This window comes from Telopea speciosissima, chromosome 8, assembly GCF_018873765.1.
Source record: "Telopea speciosissima isolate NSW1024214 ecotype Mountain lineage chromosome 8, Tspe_v1, whole genome shotgun sequence".
NCBI lineage: Eukaryota > Viridiplantae > Streptophyta > Magnoliopsida > Proteales > Proteaceae > Telopea > Telopea speciosissima.
In genome coordinates, this window is record NC_057923.1 from 54633914 (window position 1) to 54649814 (window position 15901).

At 38.4% G+C, this 15901-nt stretch overlaps 2 protein-coding genes and 1 pseudogene across 2 annotated transcripts; 2 read left to right on the plus strand and 1 right to left on the minus strand.

Moving 5' to 3' along the window:
- Positions 1-273: 273 nt before the first annotated feature.
- LOC122671801 (protein MAIN-LIKE 1-like) lies at positions 274-4622 on the plus strand. The gene is made up of 7 exons (XM_043869246.1): positions 274-400; positions 2349-2963; positions 3045-3191; positions 3638-3864; positions 3904-3997; positions 4078-4137; positions 4338-4622. Exons 1-7 carry the CDS (start codon positions 398-400, stop codon positions 4527-4529), a joined length of 1338 nt encoding a protein of 445 aa, XP_043725181.1. The 5' UTR covers positions 274-397; the 3' UTR covers positions 4530-4622.
- Positions 4623-8373: 3751 nt separating this feature from the next.
- On the plus strand, positions 8374-9197 carry LOC122671803 (non-specific lipid-transfer protein 1-like). The gene is made up of 2 exons (XM_043869248.1): positions 8374-8720; positions 9175-9197. The coding sequence occupies exons 1-2, from the start codon at positions 8374-8376 to the stop codon at positions 9182-9184; spliced, it is 357 nt and encodes a 118-aa protein (XP_043725183.1). The 3' UTR covers positions 9185-9197.
- A 1737-nt stretch (positions 9198-10934) lies between these two features.
- LOC122672454 lies at positions 10935-11442 on the minus strand (annotated as a pseudogene).
- Positions 11443-15901: the final 4459 nt, after the last annotated feature.

Sequence of the window (15901 nt, forward strand, 5' to 3'; positions counted from 1 at the left end):
GCAGTGCCTTAGATCCATTGAAGTTTCTTGATTTCCTTTTAATTTGTGCTTCTTAACTTCGTATGCATTCATGCTCAATCTTTCCCCTCATAGTTGAAAACAAAAATTGTTTGATAGTTATTCTTCTTGTTATCAGTGTCAGGGTATCTCAGATATGGTGAAACAATTAAAGTGATTTGCTCAACAGGCCTTTTCGTGGACAGAAAAAATTATCCACTAACCATGGTCAGTGAATCTATTCTTATGATATTAATTTTACTTAATAACTTTCCTAGAGATACCAAACCATTTGATATCTATTCTTGTTGGCATTGCTGTGGTACTTGGGTATGATGAAGCAATTGTAGTGAATTGTTCAAGGAAGCTCCCATGGACTGGAAGAAATTACTCATTAATAATGGTTGGTAAAACTATTGTCACAATATTAATTAAATACATTTATTTGCTACATCTCCTTCATGCTTAGGCTTAGCTCTGGATTGGTGATTACCTTCTCCACTCCCCCTCACCCAAAAAGAAGAAACAGGGAAAAAAGAAGTTGGGGTTGCATAGTCTCCAGGTACAAAAAAATAATACAAACTGATATTCTAATCTGTTAGAACCGTGACAATAATTTGCGAGTAAGTGTCAAAAAGGAAAAGAAAATTTGAATTGAGAAAGGCCGAAGAGAATAAATATTCAGCATAAACTTTTTTTAGAATAAAAGGGAGCTGAATCCAACTCCTGAAGAATCTCAAATAGATATTATCTGGGAGCTATTAGAGATCCAAAAGAAACCATGGAGTCCCAGTTACATCAAAATATTAGTCAAGAAACTGAAAGGTTAGTAATCTGCAAGTAGGAATCAGAAAGGAAAAGAACGTTGAAATGTGAAAAACAGAAGAGAACAGAAATTCAGTAATGTAGGATCGCTAATAGTTGCAGCAGAACACCAAAATAGAAACTAAATCAGAATTAGTAACTTAGTGAATAAGGACCAAACCAGCAGCAGGAATGGCTCCAAAGTCCAAAGTAGGATTGAGTGAAGGCCTAGGCAAGGGTAATTTGTGCTCCAAATATCAGCCAATTCTAGTGGCTGGTTGTGAAGTTATTCAAGTCTGAAGTTTGCAGCAGATTCTTGGCAGAACTGAGATCGCTGGTGCAGCAGTCCTTCACTTGATTGTGTAAACAGAAGTAGCAGTACTTGGTGATGAGTGCGGATTGATTTAAGTCTTGAAAGAGTCCTCCAGCAACAGTTTATTGGCAGCAACAGTAGGGGTCGATTGGAAGAACAAAAAGTGAAAATAGAAGGATAGATAGAAAGGGGGATACGGATAGAGGGGGGGGGGGGGGAGGGTTAAGCTATCTCAGTCTTGGGTCTCTCACCCACAGCTATCTCAGTTGTTGAAAGGCAAGTTCTTTCTCAGAATTGGAGGCAAGCATTGCTTGTAAATTTCATTAATCAATTGGTAATCCTTCCTTACAATGGGTGTCAATTTTAGCTCAGGCAAGCTTACAAAAATAGAAGCTAAGAATTAGAAACTTTTTAAAATTGAAACTAACTGAAATAAGAAAGTAAAGAAATAGAAACTAATTGAAAATAGCAACTACTAAGGCTTTATAGAATCAGTCTTCTAAACAAGCAAGGTTACTAAAATGTAAGGAAAGCAAAATTAGTAACTAACTAATCAGCAATAAAATCTGCCTTGTCTAGCTATCTTCAGTGGGCCCCACAGAATCTCAAATATTTGCTTGGACTTTCTTCTCCATGTAAGGCTTATGGACCCACAACACTGTTCACATGAACAGTAAACCGGGTACTGTTCACGTGAATAGTAATGCGTGAACAGTAACTTTTCTGTAACTTTATTTTGGTCCTTCTCCTCTCTATACATTGATCTATATCATTCAGCATAAACCTTTTTTAAGAATAAATAGTTTTCAATTCCACCAACTGTCTTTAAATAGACCTGACATCCAAATATTGATCAATCATCAATTAATGTGTCAGTGGTTGTGTTATCAGCAGGCCTACATCATTCGAAAATCTGTACATCCTTTTCTTGTCCCCTACTTACTCCCTGGAGTCAGAATATCAATAATTTTATCTACGAAACATGAAAGTTCAAAACTTGATGGTACTTCATATGCCTGATTATAGAAACCTTGATTTGAATAACAAGCAACTAATTTAATAGAATTCAGTAGGAAGTCTATCTACACCAATATGTTCCTGTATTAGTTAGAGGAAATGCTTCCTTAGTTTCAGTAACTTCAAACTATTTCATATCACTCATCACTGATAATGAATGTTTGACTGAGAAATGTTGTTATACATTTAATGTTTGTTCTTTGCTTAATTTGGGCAGGTTGAGAATATTAATACTAGGTTTCCTGTGTCGACATTTGTCAAACAAGTAGAGAAACTCTCAGATGGTCAAAAGAATGCAATAAAGAAAACGGGATTTGGTCATTTGCTTATTATGCCTAACCAAAAGTTGAGCAAGACTCTGTTAGCGGAACTGATGGACAGATGGAGTCGTGAAAAGAAGGCATTTGTACTTCCACCTGGTAACATACGGTTTTCCCTCATGGATGTGGCCTTGATTTTAGGACTACGTGTGATGGGTGAGCCGGTGGCCCTAAAAAATGATGAACCCTTCTCAGATTTGGAAAGAGAGTATGGTGCTGTCCCAGGAAAGAGAGAGATTGCAGTAGCAGCAATTGAGAAGAGGCTTGAATCATTCAAAATGGTGGTTAATGATGATTTTATTAGGACGTTTCTATTATTTACATTCGGAGTGCTTCTTTTTCCAGATGCCAATGGAACAGTAGATTCTCGTTATCTTTCTTTTATGAAAGACGTGGATAAGCTGCAGGGATATGCTTGGGGAGCAGCAGTCCATGAGAATCTGCATCTCTGGTTAGATAGAAGAAAAAAACAAAGGATAGAATATGTGGGAGGTTGTCTCATATTTGTCCAAGTACGTTTCTCTGTCCATGGCTCTCTCTCTATAATGCATCCACATAATTTATTGATTCTTACCATATTGATCTCTTCACAGATTTGGTGTTATGCACATATTGATGTTGCCCGGCCTCTTAACCAAGGACGAAACTTGCCCTTCCCTCGTTTTTGCCGATGGAAAAACTCTTCTTCATATACTAGGCAATGGGTCACAGAAAAATTTGACAAATTGCATGAGGATCAGGTACAAAATCACTTGCAGATAATTTATTATGAGCATAACTGTTTATAAAATACCAATAGTTTGTACGCAATTGCTTTAGTTTGTATTAGAGGTGTCATTTGTCTCGTAGAGTGCACAGTGTTCAAACCATATTGACCTTATATACCATAATTTTGGTGCTTGCATTGTAAATTCCAAATGCTGACTGTTGAGGAATCCATGGTGTCTTGGAAGGACTGCAACATGGGCTTTGTTCAACCTGAACCAAATGTGTCCAACTCAAACTTATGTTGTATTGGGTTAGAGTTTGGGACCTTGGATTGCTCGAGGTAGAAAACCCCTCCCTGACTATTGGGTTCAGGTTGGGTGGAAGGCTCATGTAACTGTATTGTACCCAGACTTGGAGTAACATCCTGTTGGTTTTTGTTCTACTTTTTCTGTTTTAACAATTACTGGTTTCAAGTCAGATAATTTGGGAGCTGAACCCAACTGCTGAGGATTCTCAAATAGATATTATTAGGGAGCTATTAGAGATGCGAAAAGAAACCATGGAGTTCCCATCTACATTAGAAGATGTAAATGGAGAAACATCAGAAGTGCGGAAGGTAACTGTGGAGGTGACACAAGCATCACAGAGCCCTTCTGCAGATGATACAAATTTTGATGCAAGTGGAGAAACATCAGAGGATACAGTAATTGATGTAAAGGAAGAAACACTAAAGGAGGAAACAGCTATTGATGTAAATGGAGAAACATCAGAAGTATGGAAGGTAGTTGTGGAGGAAACACAAACATCACAAAGCCCTTCTGCAGATAATACAGATGATGTGAGGTTCTTCTATTGTTTTGTAATTGTTTTTTCTATCATTTGTCAAAACCTAAAATATGAATTATGCTGTTAATGCAGGTAAATAACTTAAGAACCAAAAAAGAAATGCTAGAAAAACAGGTTTCAGAAATGGAGGAGGTGATGGAAGAGTTACGAAGGAAAATGAAGAAATCAAATGTCGGAAAAACAGGTTTCAGAAATGGAGGAGGTGATGGAAAGTTGAAAGAAATCAAATGTCGGAAAAACAAATTTCAGAAATGGAGGAGGTGATAGAAGAGTTACGAAGGGAAAATGAAAGAAATCAAATGTCGGAAAAACAAATTTCAGAAATGGAGGAGGTGATAGAAGAGTTACGAAGGGAAAATCTCGAAAGAGATCAAATGTCGGAAAAACAAATTTCAGAAATGGAAGGGGTAATAGAAGAGTTAAGAAGGGAGAATCAATTCTTAAGAAGCCACCTTTTGTCTTCCAGTAGTTTGGCGGATCGGCTGGAAAAAATTGTACTCAGTGAGGATTTAAATGATCAGTAGGAATAAATATATTTGATGGAAGTAATTCTATATCTAAAAGGTGAAAAACCCATGATTCTCACATCAATCCAATGAGTTCCTATTTTTCAGACACGTTTCAACTAGTTGGGTTCAGGTTGAGCTAACCCAAACTGCACCCAACTTGATGAGAATTAAAAAGGAAAGAAGATTTCTAAACTTGATGAGCATTTTGGCTGAGGACCATCCTCATCCCCACTTCAGAATCAATTGCAAGTGGTTCCTAACTCCAGTTAAACCACTCTGCACTTCAGAATTAGGGAAACCCTGAGAGCCTACAGAGAGTCCAATTGTTAGGGGGAGGGAGCCATGATTAGGTGGACTTTTGGTCAAGTTAAAATGGTAGAGTTGATGGAGATAAACTTGAAAAATGTGGCATGTAATCAAACATGTAACTTAACTCGTAGGCACATAAACAAAACAGCTGTATACTGGTTTCTCAGGCTCTCGGACTTGGTGGAGCTCCAATCCTGGGCTCACTCAGTCCCATCTTGGCTATCGTATAGCCTTAGATCTGATGTTGTTGTTTGATTATCTTTTGTTTGCTGTAATTACCATTTCTAGCAAGTCAATTTCAAATTATCATTCTGATCTCTCTGCAATCTTGCTTCAATGGAATGTTCTTCTGCCTCTTCTGGAGATCTGACTTGTTCAAATCCACCATCAACTGCAATGGTATTGTGATTAGAATATGCAATTATGTATGCCCAGCTGCTCCTTCCTTCATTGACCTGTCAAAGTTACCATATGTATATGTAATTTAGCCAAAAGTTCTATCACCCAAGTTGAAGAGAGAATCTCTTCATCAACAGTGACTTGACATTATGATTGGACTGTTGGAAAACGTGAGAAATTAAATCTAGTTTTCTCATCATGACATTTCTTAAGGATTAAGAGTTAAATTTTTAAAATCAAAGAATAACCAAACACTGTTGCTCATTAATTCTAAAAGTATAAAAGAGTAGGGAGAAAATTCTTTGTACGAGAGTGTGGTCTACACCAGCACTCTCATGAGTCTATCGCTGTTCTCTTCATATGAAAAGACACATCTGTCCCCTTGTTTTAAGGTGAAGAGAGATAGACACAAGGGAGTGTTGGTGTAGGCCACACTCTCGGATAGAAACCTAATTCTCAAAAGACTATTATCAAACTCTTGTAATCTATTGGACTGGAAAAAGGGAATAATTCTATGTTGGAAAACTCTGGGACCTTGGATGCTTTCACATGTTAAAATCAGGTCTCTTTACCTAATAGCTTAAGCTTTTGGTTTAGATAATTCAACATTTAGTTGAATTCAGGTTTCCATTTACGTGGTTTTTTAATGGAAATGGTTGTCGTGTATAGAGAAGATTAGGTTAGAACTCATTGTTAAATGTTGCAAAGTGAATGTAATCGTGGATGTAAGAATTAAAGACTTTATCCATTGTACCACAATCACTTTACAACATTAAGGGATGTGGCTTTTTGCATAATCCACCTAGGGGGCCGGCTAGGGGGGCCTTGCTACGTGACCCAATATTTACCATGTGGTAGATTAAGTGGGGTCAAATTTTGTGGATGGATAGAGCACAGGGTCTTGAACTTACATGTCAAATTTTAGCCAAAACAAAGTTAGCCATGTTGCTAAATAAGGCTCTAAAAATATTTTGAAAATTAGTTAAAATTATGAAAATCTTGAAAATGGTTTAAAACAAGGCAAAAGATTAGTTAGATGACCTGCTTAGATTCCTAGCTGGACATTTCACCTGGTTGCACCACATGGAATGTTGATGGGGGCAGTTTCAACCATTGGTAAAGTGGCTTCAAATTCTCCTATGGTCTATAAATATATGTTTACACATATGTCCTTATAGATATACCTTATGTCTTATGGTGTTCGATTGCAAATTTTGTCTAATATGGTAATTTTCAATTAAAAGAATTACTTAACTTCATCTAATTCTATTGTATCATCAAGATTTGGATGATTAAGAAAAGATTTAGTATGAGATCGAAAATATGACTAAGTGAAATTCCAAATATGATAGATTTATCATAACATCAACATTGTTTAAAACAAGGAACTAGACTAATTTGCTGACCGGCCAACTCAAGCAGATCGTCAATCTGGCTGAGTTAACACCACTACTAAAATTAATAATAATAATAATAATAAATATTGAAAGGGCCGGAGCTATGCAGTTCACCTAATGCTGCTACGTGAAAGGTTGTTGAGCCAATTTCAACCGTTGAATATCTAGGAAATGGTCTAAAGTTATTATGTACAAAAATTTAGCCTTAAATTCAACTATTTACCGTCCCATAAAATTGTGTTATACCTCCATGTATGTCCATGCACTTCATCGGTAGTCCTAGATTCTCCAATGGTTTGTTTTGCTACTTTACAAATTTTGTTTGAACTCAAACTTAACATGTGAGTAGGGAGCCTTGTGGCCTATCTGTCAATCAATTTGGTATGTGTTGAGTCAGTTCCGACTCCATTTGAACGAGCATTCCTATCAATTCCATTTGGAGGGATAGTAGTAGATCCTGTCGACGATTAACTCAAGAATCCAAGAGTGTTCATTTTATCTAGCATTAATCAGATCAACTAATTATGGCTGCCGGAATTCAGATTTTAAATGTGTATAGGCGTGAAGAGTGATCTATCACTCATTACTCTGTTAGGTTGATTCACCAATTGTTCACCCACTTATATATGGTGGTGTTTACAAGGTCTCCATAACCTTTGTTTTGAAAATGCAAGGAGGAAGAAGAGCTAACTCTTATGACTCAGGTTGAAGCTACTTTACTAAATCTAAACATTATCTGAGTTAGACCATGAAGCATGCAAGGCATTCAATTCAAAGTAGGGGTGTCAATGGGCCGGTGAAGCATGCATGGCATTCAATTAGTCCAAGTAGGGGTGTCAATCCGTTGGTTTGGTTTCAAATTGGTTTCGGTGTGAGAATGGGTGAGTCCAAAATCAATCCAATAAGGTTGCATCGGTTTTAATTTGGTTTCTTATCGGTTTGGTATCGTGTTTGGTTCAGTTTATATTCGATTTGACTTGTACTTTTTTTTTTTTCTCGCTACAATGATCATTTATATTAAAAGGAAAAAATAGAGTTCAATGGTGAAATAGAAACTGGACGAAACCAGATACAAATACAAGGATACCCAAAATTATCACCTCCCACCTTCGGCATTGGCATCAACTAGAGATAAAATTAAGCTAACTACTAAAAAGAACTATATAAACTGATATCTCGGTCTACGCTGGGCGTCAATTAACAGATCATCCTTTATTGTGGGAGGAAAGTTCACCATCGTGGAGGAGACTCTCAACTGAACCGCTGATTTAGCCAAGTAGTCAGCTACTGGGTTATACATAAGTAAGGGAAAAATCGTGTGTGTGTGTGTTTTTTTTTAAATGAATTTTAGGCTGGTATTGATTTTTTATCGGGTCTCCGGTTTTTTAAGATCTATTTAATATTTTATCGGTTTCAGTGCGGTCTAGTTTCACAAAACTCCAATCCAAAGACAATCCAATAAGCTTCATATCAGTTTCGAATCAAGCCGGTTTGCCCGGTTGGCTAATTCGAGCTAGGGTTTGACACCCCTAAGTCCAAGTCCAACTGATATGAACACCAAAATAATTTTGCTCAACTACCCACCATTACCTCCTTCACCTAGAATCCAAATTGAATCCCACCCCTCACCCCCCCTCTCTCTCTCTCCCTACCATTCTCTATATAAGCATACAAATTGGAACTTGGAAGCTAGCCATAAGAGGCATCCATTTCAGCCCCCAAGACTAAGTTAAGAAGGAGAGTTTATTGTAGCCATGGCCATCTCTAGAATTGGGAAGCTTGTGTGCTTTGTTGTGGCATTAATGGTGGTGACTGCACCCTATGCAGAAGCTACCATGACATGCTCAGAGGTAGACACCAAGCTGTCAGCCTGCCTCGACTACCTACGCAAGGGTAGTTCTATCTCTTCTTCTTGCTGTAATGGTGTGAAGGGTCTTAACTCTGCTGCTAATACCACCACCGATCGTCAAACTACTTGTAGATGCCTCAAGACACTCTACAGTTCCATTTCTGGTATCAATCTCAGTTATGCTGCTAAACTCCCTAGTGCTTGTGGTGTCAACCTCCATTACAAGATCAGCACCTCCACTGACTGCTCCAAGTATGCTAATAGCTCTTTTAATTTTTCTTAGGCTGTGTTTGGTATGCATTCTTGGAACACGTTTTGGATCGATTTCGCAATTTTGGACGATAAAAACAACTATTTTTATCATCTGAGAATGCGAAATCGACCTAGAATGCATACCAAACACCGCTTTAATTTCTTGAATTTCTTTCTATTTTTACTTTGAATCATCCATTAATTCTTAAGAGTTGGAGAAATACATAACTAATAATGGTTAGGATGTGTTTGGTATGCATTCTGGGTCGATTTCACATTTTTAGGTGATAAAAACAACTATTTTTATCATCTGAGAATGCAAAATCAACCTAGAATGCATACCAAACACAACTTTAATTTCTTAAGTTTCTTTCTATTTTTACTTTGAATCATCCATTACTTCTTAAGAGTGAGAGAAATAGATAACTAATTAGGGTTTTTGTTATGTTTGCAGGGTGAAGTGAAACTGAGATGTGATGAGAGTTTGGAAGTAGAGATAGGATATACTAATAAAGGATTTTTCATTTTGGATGTATTTGTCTGTAGTACTCAGTGGTACCTTCGTGACCCCTGTGGTTATGCTTTTATGTTTTTGGGTAAGAACCCATGTTGTTACCTTTGGTCTTTTACCATGTATGGTGGAAAGATGGAATAATTTGAGATTTTATGAATAAAAAATAAATAATAGGATCGAGTTTTTCTTAAGCCATGAAAATTCATTCATCACGGGACTTCAGATGCAAGCGGAAGGGTATCATGAGGGTATTTTGGAAAATATACTAAAATCCTATAAGGGTTTGTGAACCTTAGGATGGTGTGGTGAACTTCACTGCATGGTAAAGGAAATTTTTTTTTCTTTTCTAAATAATAATGAGATAATGGCTTATTTTGGTGCCTTTCTTTTATTTGTTATCGAGAAGAAAACTCATTCTCATAACCCACTTTGATAAGTTTATCAAAGTACTTAATTCTCATTGTGTATTGTGGAAGGGTGGTGTGGCAATATTAATTGTTGGATTGATAGTACATGATTTAAGGTAGAAAGCATCAACTTTTCAAGCTTAGCTCAATCAAATATCTTCTTATGTATGTCCATGCAATTGTTTTCGGTACTCTTACAAAAACAACTATTCCATTTTGTGAACCCCAATCATGCTGAGAAGTTATATGTGAGCAAGGGATATGGTTTCTACCTGTCCATAATAGGTAGAACCCATCAAAAGAAAGTTCAAAAGAAAAGATTGAAAAAGAGTGAAATCATCCTGTCTTCTTTTTCTTCATGGCCCAGCCCCTTGCATCTCCCTCGGCCCCCTTCCTTGATTAGGATCAATCAAGGTCAGTCCGACTCAATCCTGAGGGTGGGTCAGGATTGGATTTTTGAGACCATTAATCAGGGTTTGGTCCAGTGAATGGGAATCAATGTCGGGTTGAGAGTTTTAAAAAGTTCAGCCCAACCAGATTTTATTGCAACCCTACCCGCAATATTGCAAAATGGGCATTGAGTTACCCACTTCAGGAGTCATGGAAGCCCTCTATTGCCGAGGATCTCTTACCTATTATGACTTCTTTTTTTACCCAAAGAGACTGAATAAAATTTGATTCCAAAGGGGTTTCTCTTACCTTCTCACATATTACTGTTTATATGAGGGGCGATATATCATAAATACCCCTCCCCCTATGATCAAAGATTCCAAAGGGGTTTCTCTCATTTGCCACAAACTGTAATCGGGCCATGTAGAGAATCCTCTCCTAATTTATTTTTTAGAGTTGGGGGGGGGGGGGGGGGGGAGGGGCAAGAATACTGCAATATTAATTTAAGGTAGGGTTAATTGTGTCTGAGAAAACAAGTGGAAGTGAAAGGGGAAATGAGTTCACAATAAGGAGCCGAACTCATATTATTCACACATGCAATATCCCTGGTCCAGAAATTGCCGTCGGTCACCCGATGATGTCAAACCCGAATTACGAACTGGAACCTATCGGTCTCCGAATACGCCTTGGGTCTTCCAACAAATCCGGACAACCCCGTCCTAGCGTTCGGTATACAACCACAAGTGCTTATATATACAGAGAAATAGAGATATTACTACTCATCTCAAAAAGCATTCAAACTTAGACTTCCACCACTAATGTGGCCTTCCACAATCTCTTAACACATTTATTGATCTTCTTCCTTCAAGCCCTCGTCACGCATCAACCTCACCTCACCTCACCTCAACTCACCCTGCCAACATAACAGAAACCCATTTGTCAGCCTCAAACAAGTATGAAATTAACAATTTCCAAATTTTCTAAATCTGTAATTAAAGAGGAATTAATTAAGAAGAGGATATATATACTTGGAGCAGTCGATGGAGGGTCTAATCTTGAAGGGAAAGTTGACACCACATTTGTCAGGCAGTGCACCAGCATTGTCGACGTTGAAGCCGGAAATCCTAGCGGAGGCGGTCTTGAGGCACCCACAAACGGTCGCGACTGATGATCAGGAGTGGTTTTAGCGGTGGCGATGAGTGATTTCACGCCATTGCAGCAAGTCTCAGTGACCGAGCTGACCGAGCGCAGATAGTTGAGGCATGGGGACAACTGGGCATGAGATTGCGGCATCTACACCATGTGGTGCAGCCACAACCATGCAGGCCAGAACAAGGCACACAACTTTCACAACACCGAAATTGGCCATAGCTACTAATACACTTGCTACCTCTTTAACACACACACATTACCAAAAAAAATAAACACACACACACACACACTCACTCTTTCTCTTTCTTGCGTCGTAGTCTTTTGTAGGATAGATGCAATGAACAACTCTTCTCTATGTGTTTGTTTATATAGAGAAGAGAAGGCTAGAGAGAGAGAGAGAGATGGAAAATTATGTCCTCTAGTTCTATGTCCGGCAGTTCCCCAGTTCTTGTAATAGGGGATGGTGGACTTCACCCAAGTAGAGTGTTCGGGCAGGGGTAGTTTGGTCATGCCACCCCATCTTGTTAGAGGAACCGGGGAACTGGGCCGGGTAGAGAACTGGAAGAGATAAAGATCACTCTCAAGGACTAAGGAAGAGCATGGATCCTATCCTTATATAAGTACTGTCCAAGGTCCTCCAGGGCTACTCACATGGAATCCACTCCTCATGTGGATCCCGCCGTGGATTCCATGTGAGTGTAGGTCTTTTAAGTCTAATATGGGAGATGAAAGGTCGTTGGGCTAATTGAATGCTTTTCAATGCGTCTGTGGGGTTTTACATGCTTGGATCATCTCTACAATTGACAAGATTGAACTCTGTTTAATTAGCATGTTTGGTAGAATTGCCTGTAGATTAGACAAAGTGTTAGGTAAATGGGTCGTTTTGAAAAGCTTGGATCGCCTATTTGTACATACATGTACCCATGCAAGACAAGGGCATGCGTAATGATCGCCGCATCTCCTAGAAAGATGGAAAAAATAGTGAGGGGTGCGGCGTTCATTTCATATGCCCCTATATTTGGATGCAGGGGCAGCGTGCGCTGCGCTACCGGGTGGCATTCTCTTTTCCATTTGATAATTAGAATAGAATCCCATTCTCTTAATCAAAACTGACTCGTTTGATTTCAATTCAAAATTGATCAATACATATTGTTTCCCCAAGAGTAGTTCTATCTTGATATATCAATTCCTAAGAATAGAAAAGGATTAATAAAAATATAAAAATATTATCTTAAGGGTACGTATTCATGTAGCAATAGAAGGTCATGTTTTTAAAAATAAGTCAATTTTTATGTTTTTTTTTTAATTTTAATCTAAACCATATGTTTTAGTCTATGAAGTGCATAGTAATATCTAGAGTACTATATTACACATGCATGGGTATACACTGGAAATGTGAATATATGAATATAAAATGAGGTATTTGATTGAATTAGATTAATATAAAATTTGATTAGTGACTAATCGAGGATATGCCTTCCCTATGGCCTATCCAACTATCAAAATGGAAATATAATATGTCCACGTGGCATAATATATGCCTTATAATATTTGAAAAAAAATTCTTTATGACAATAATATTTTGCCTAAAAAAAGAAAAAATGTTCTCTGCACTAGGGTGTAGGATGCACCCTAAAACATGGGGGTGGGTGAAATGACCGCCCTGCCACCTGAATGATCGAAATGACCACCCTATATGTCTAGCCGCAACCTGCGCCTCCATACGCTCCCAAACAGAGAACATCACCCTGCCTAAAAATTAATGCAAAACTATACCTAACCGACAGAGAGTTTGGCCCATTCAAATTTAGTTTTTAGTTTAGTCCAATCAATCTTTTCGATTCGGCCTCCATTTTGGCACATATATACATCATGAACATTATCAACATTTACTATCTCACAAGGCACTCCTTGTTGGTTTGAAACTGACATCTAAAATAGATCTCCCAAGTCTTATAGAGTGTAAGTAAAACCCAATAAATGTCACTTCAAACCACTGATGAGATAATACATCGTCTTCTACTACTATATTAAACAGTATAAATAATACATTCTCTTTCTACTACCATATTAACCCGATTCACAAGAGGTTTACTAGATATCTTAGTTGCCACTTAAATAAACCTATTATCCTAACATTATAGAAGTTAATATATATTTCATAAGTTCTGAAATAGATAGTAAATCACCAAATAACTCCAAGGGCCACCCATCCTACGATCCATGTATTAGCCATTTATAAATATCAAAGTTGTTTACCAAGATGTTAGAAATATAATGAAACAGGCAGTGATTTAAGACTTATCTGTTTACATAGAAGTTTGTACGTCACCAAAATATCCTTTGTAGAAGTTGAAGTGGGATTGACAACACCAATATATGTTCTCTTGTATCATCGGAATAGAAGGTAATAGAGTTGAATTGCGATAAATGATACTCTTCTTAAGGTTTTTAAATGTCCCAATTTGTGCAATCCGGGTTGACTATGCATTTATACCTCTAGGATAAAACAACTCTCTAATAACATAAGTTGCACTACTAAATATGATTACACAGGGGAATCCGAAGATTATACTCGCTAATAGATGCTGACACTAACGGTGGAGATGAAAACAATATCAAAAAATGTTGAAGAAAAAAGGCAAGACAGCCTGATGCAGGTGAAAATTGTGGGAATGTCTTGGTCGTCAGATTGATGGTCTTACACACACTAACAGAGGCTTAAGAGGGGGCCGGAGAAGACTCTGGGGTGAACCTCTAATGTTAAAGTCAGTTTTCAAAACAACCAGTCGAAGGTAAGAGACCAAATGAAAGTGAGAAAGGATAGTGATTTGGATCAATTAGCATCCAATCCTTTACTTGAGATACTTGTCCCATATTTATAGTAGGATTGGAGAAAAGATCTAGCTTGGCATGGTGGTGGAGATGTTGGAATATCCCAGCATAGGGAAGGATAGGCTGTCGAATCAACATTAAATGTTAAGTAGATCTGGTTAAGGGGTTGCCCGCAATAAATGCTGGATATGGCCCGACAATTGGACGCCTACGACTTTCGACGAGTACAGAACCGACTAGGTGTGTACTTGCCTCATACATCATCATATCAAGTTGTATAATTTGGCCCTGTCTCAAGAAAAAGGACAGGTGGCGGGCTCTAACTCGCATGATTGGGGAGAAACTCTTCATTTCGTCAAAAGGATAACAACCTTTGGGCCTCACAAATGCGGCTGACAAAGGTAAAGGCACCTCGAGAAGGCGTGCATTATTAAATCTGAGATTCGAAGTGTTTCATGTGATGACGCCATTATTTTGATTGGGGAGAAACTCTTCGTTTCTTCAAAAGGATAACAACCTTTGGGCCTCACAAATGCGGCTGACAAAGGTAAAGGCACCTCGAGAAGGCGTGCAACATTAAATCCGAGATTCGAAGTGTTTCATGCGATGACGCCATTATTCGAAACTACAGAATCTCAAGGCATCCTGACGTTCCAGTTCCAAACCTCGGAAATGTGATACTCGATTAGAAAGCCTATGAATGGCCTGACCAACTTTATGAGTCGGCAATCAACAGATGCCCGACCCTCTTCGGGTGACTATACTCGGGATTCCTGACCCTTTGGGTTGACAACGAATCTCAATCGGCATTCAGTTCTAACCAGACCCAGGTAGTTTCAAATTTCGACGGTCGGTCAAAGAGCATTCGGGAGAAGCCTGGGTAGTCGGGGCACGTCATTTGCTCAGTCTCTCGACCTAACCAGATCCCAGACTAGCCACATTAGATCTGCTCCCTCGAGCCTTCTTAGGCCCTTGAGAGTAGGAGGCACATGATATACCAAGAATAATTCAGTCTATGGATGACTGATACGTTGGGAAGATAAAACAAATGATTGATATTTACTTCCCTCCCTCCTTCCATCTCCATTCCCGAAGGTTATCTCATCATTATGGGGCTATCATCCTAAGTATCGCAAAACCATTGGGGAGGAGGGACCCTCCGGATCACCAATTCAAAACGTCCATTATGCCTAATCTAGACCGCGTGTTTCTTCTTCTTTAAAAGGGGACTTACCTCTTTCTTCCAATCTTTCCTCACTCGCAATCTTCATCCTCCCTCCATACCTGAGTTCCCCTAGAATTCTATTTGGAAACTTAAAATTCATCCCAAGTTCAAAATCTTTCTATGGAAATGCATCAATGATGGCTTATGCACCAAGGATTAATAAGTTTATCCCTATTGATACTTCCTACCCTCTGTGTAATGCCCATGTTGAATCTTTATGGCACTTATTTTTCGCTTGCCCTTATGCAAAATGCATATGGGCAACAATCTCTGTTGGCCTTCGATCAGAATTTCTAACATCTTTTTCTTTTAAGGACTTAATTCTGAATTTATTTCATGACCAAGTTTTTTCAAAAACAGACCTGAAGTCTTTCCTTATTGTTGGTTCTATAGTTATTTTTTTCATTTGGCATGAAAGGAATAATATTGTTTTTAAATCTCTTAAACCAAACCCTTTGCATATTATCCAACTCATTTTCAAATGGCATAATAGTCATTGTCTAGACCCCTTGGTGCATTCAAACTAGGGGTGTCAACTGGTCGGGCTCGGTCGGTCTTGGTCGGGCCTAGCCGGGCCTCACCAATTTTACAGGATGCACCGTGTCCAACAGTTTAGGCATTCGGGCTTGCCTTGGGCGGACATGGTACAGTTTCATTT

Excerpts from the sequence above, each read along its gene's own strand:
- LOC122671801 (XM_043869246.1), top strand. Across the intron at positions 3,192-3,637 it reads ACAAATTGCATGAGGATCAG|ATAATTTGGGAGCTGAACCC; the intron begins GTACAAAATCAC and ends GTTTCAAGTCAG. Across the intron at positions 3,998-4,077 it reads CTGCAGATAATACAGATGAT|GTAAATAACTTAAGAACCAA; the intron begins GTGAGGTTCTTC and ends CTGTTAATGCAG.
- LOC122671803 (XM_043869248.1), top strand. The coding sequence starts at position 8,374 with ATGGCCATCTCTAGAATTGGGAAGCTTGTGTGCTTTGTTGTGGCATTA.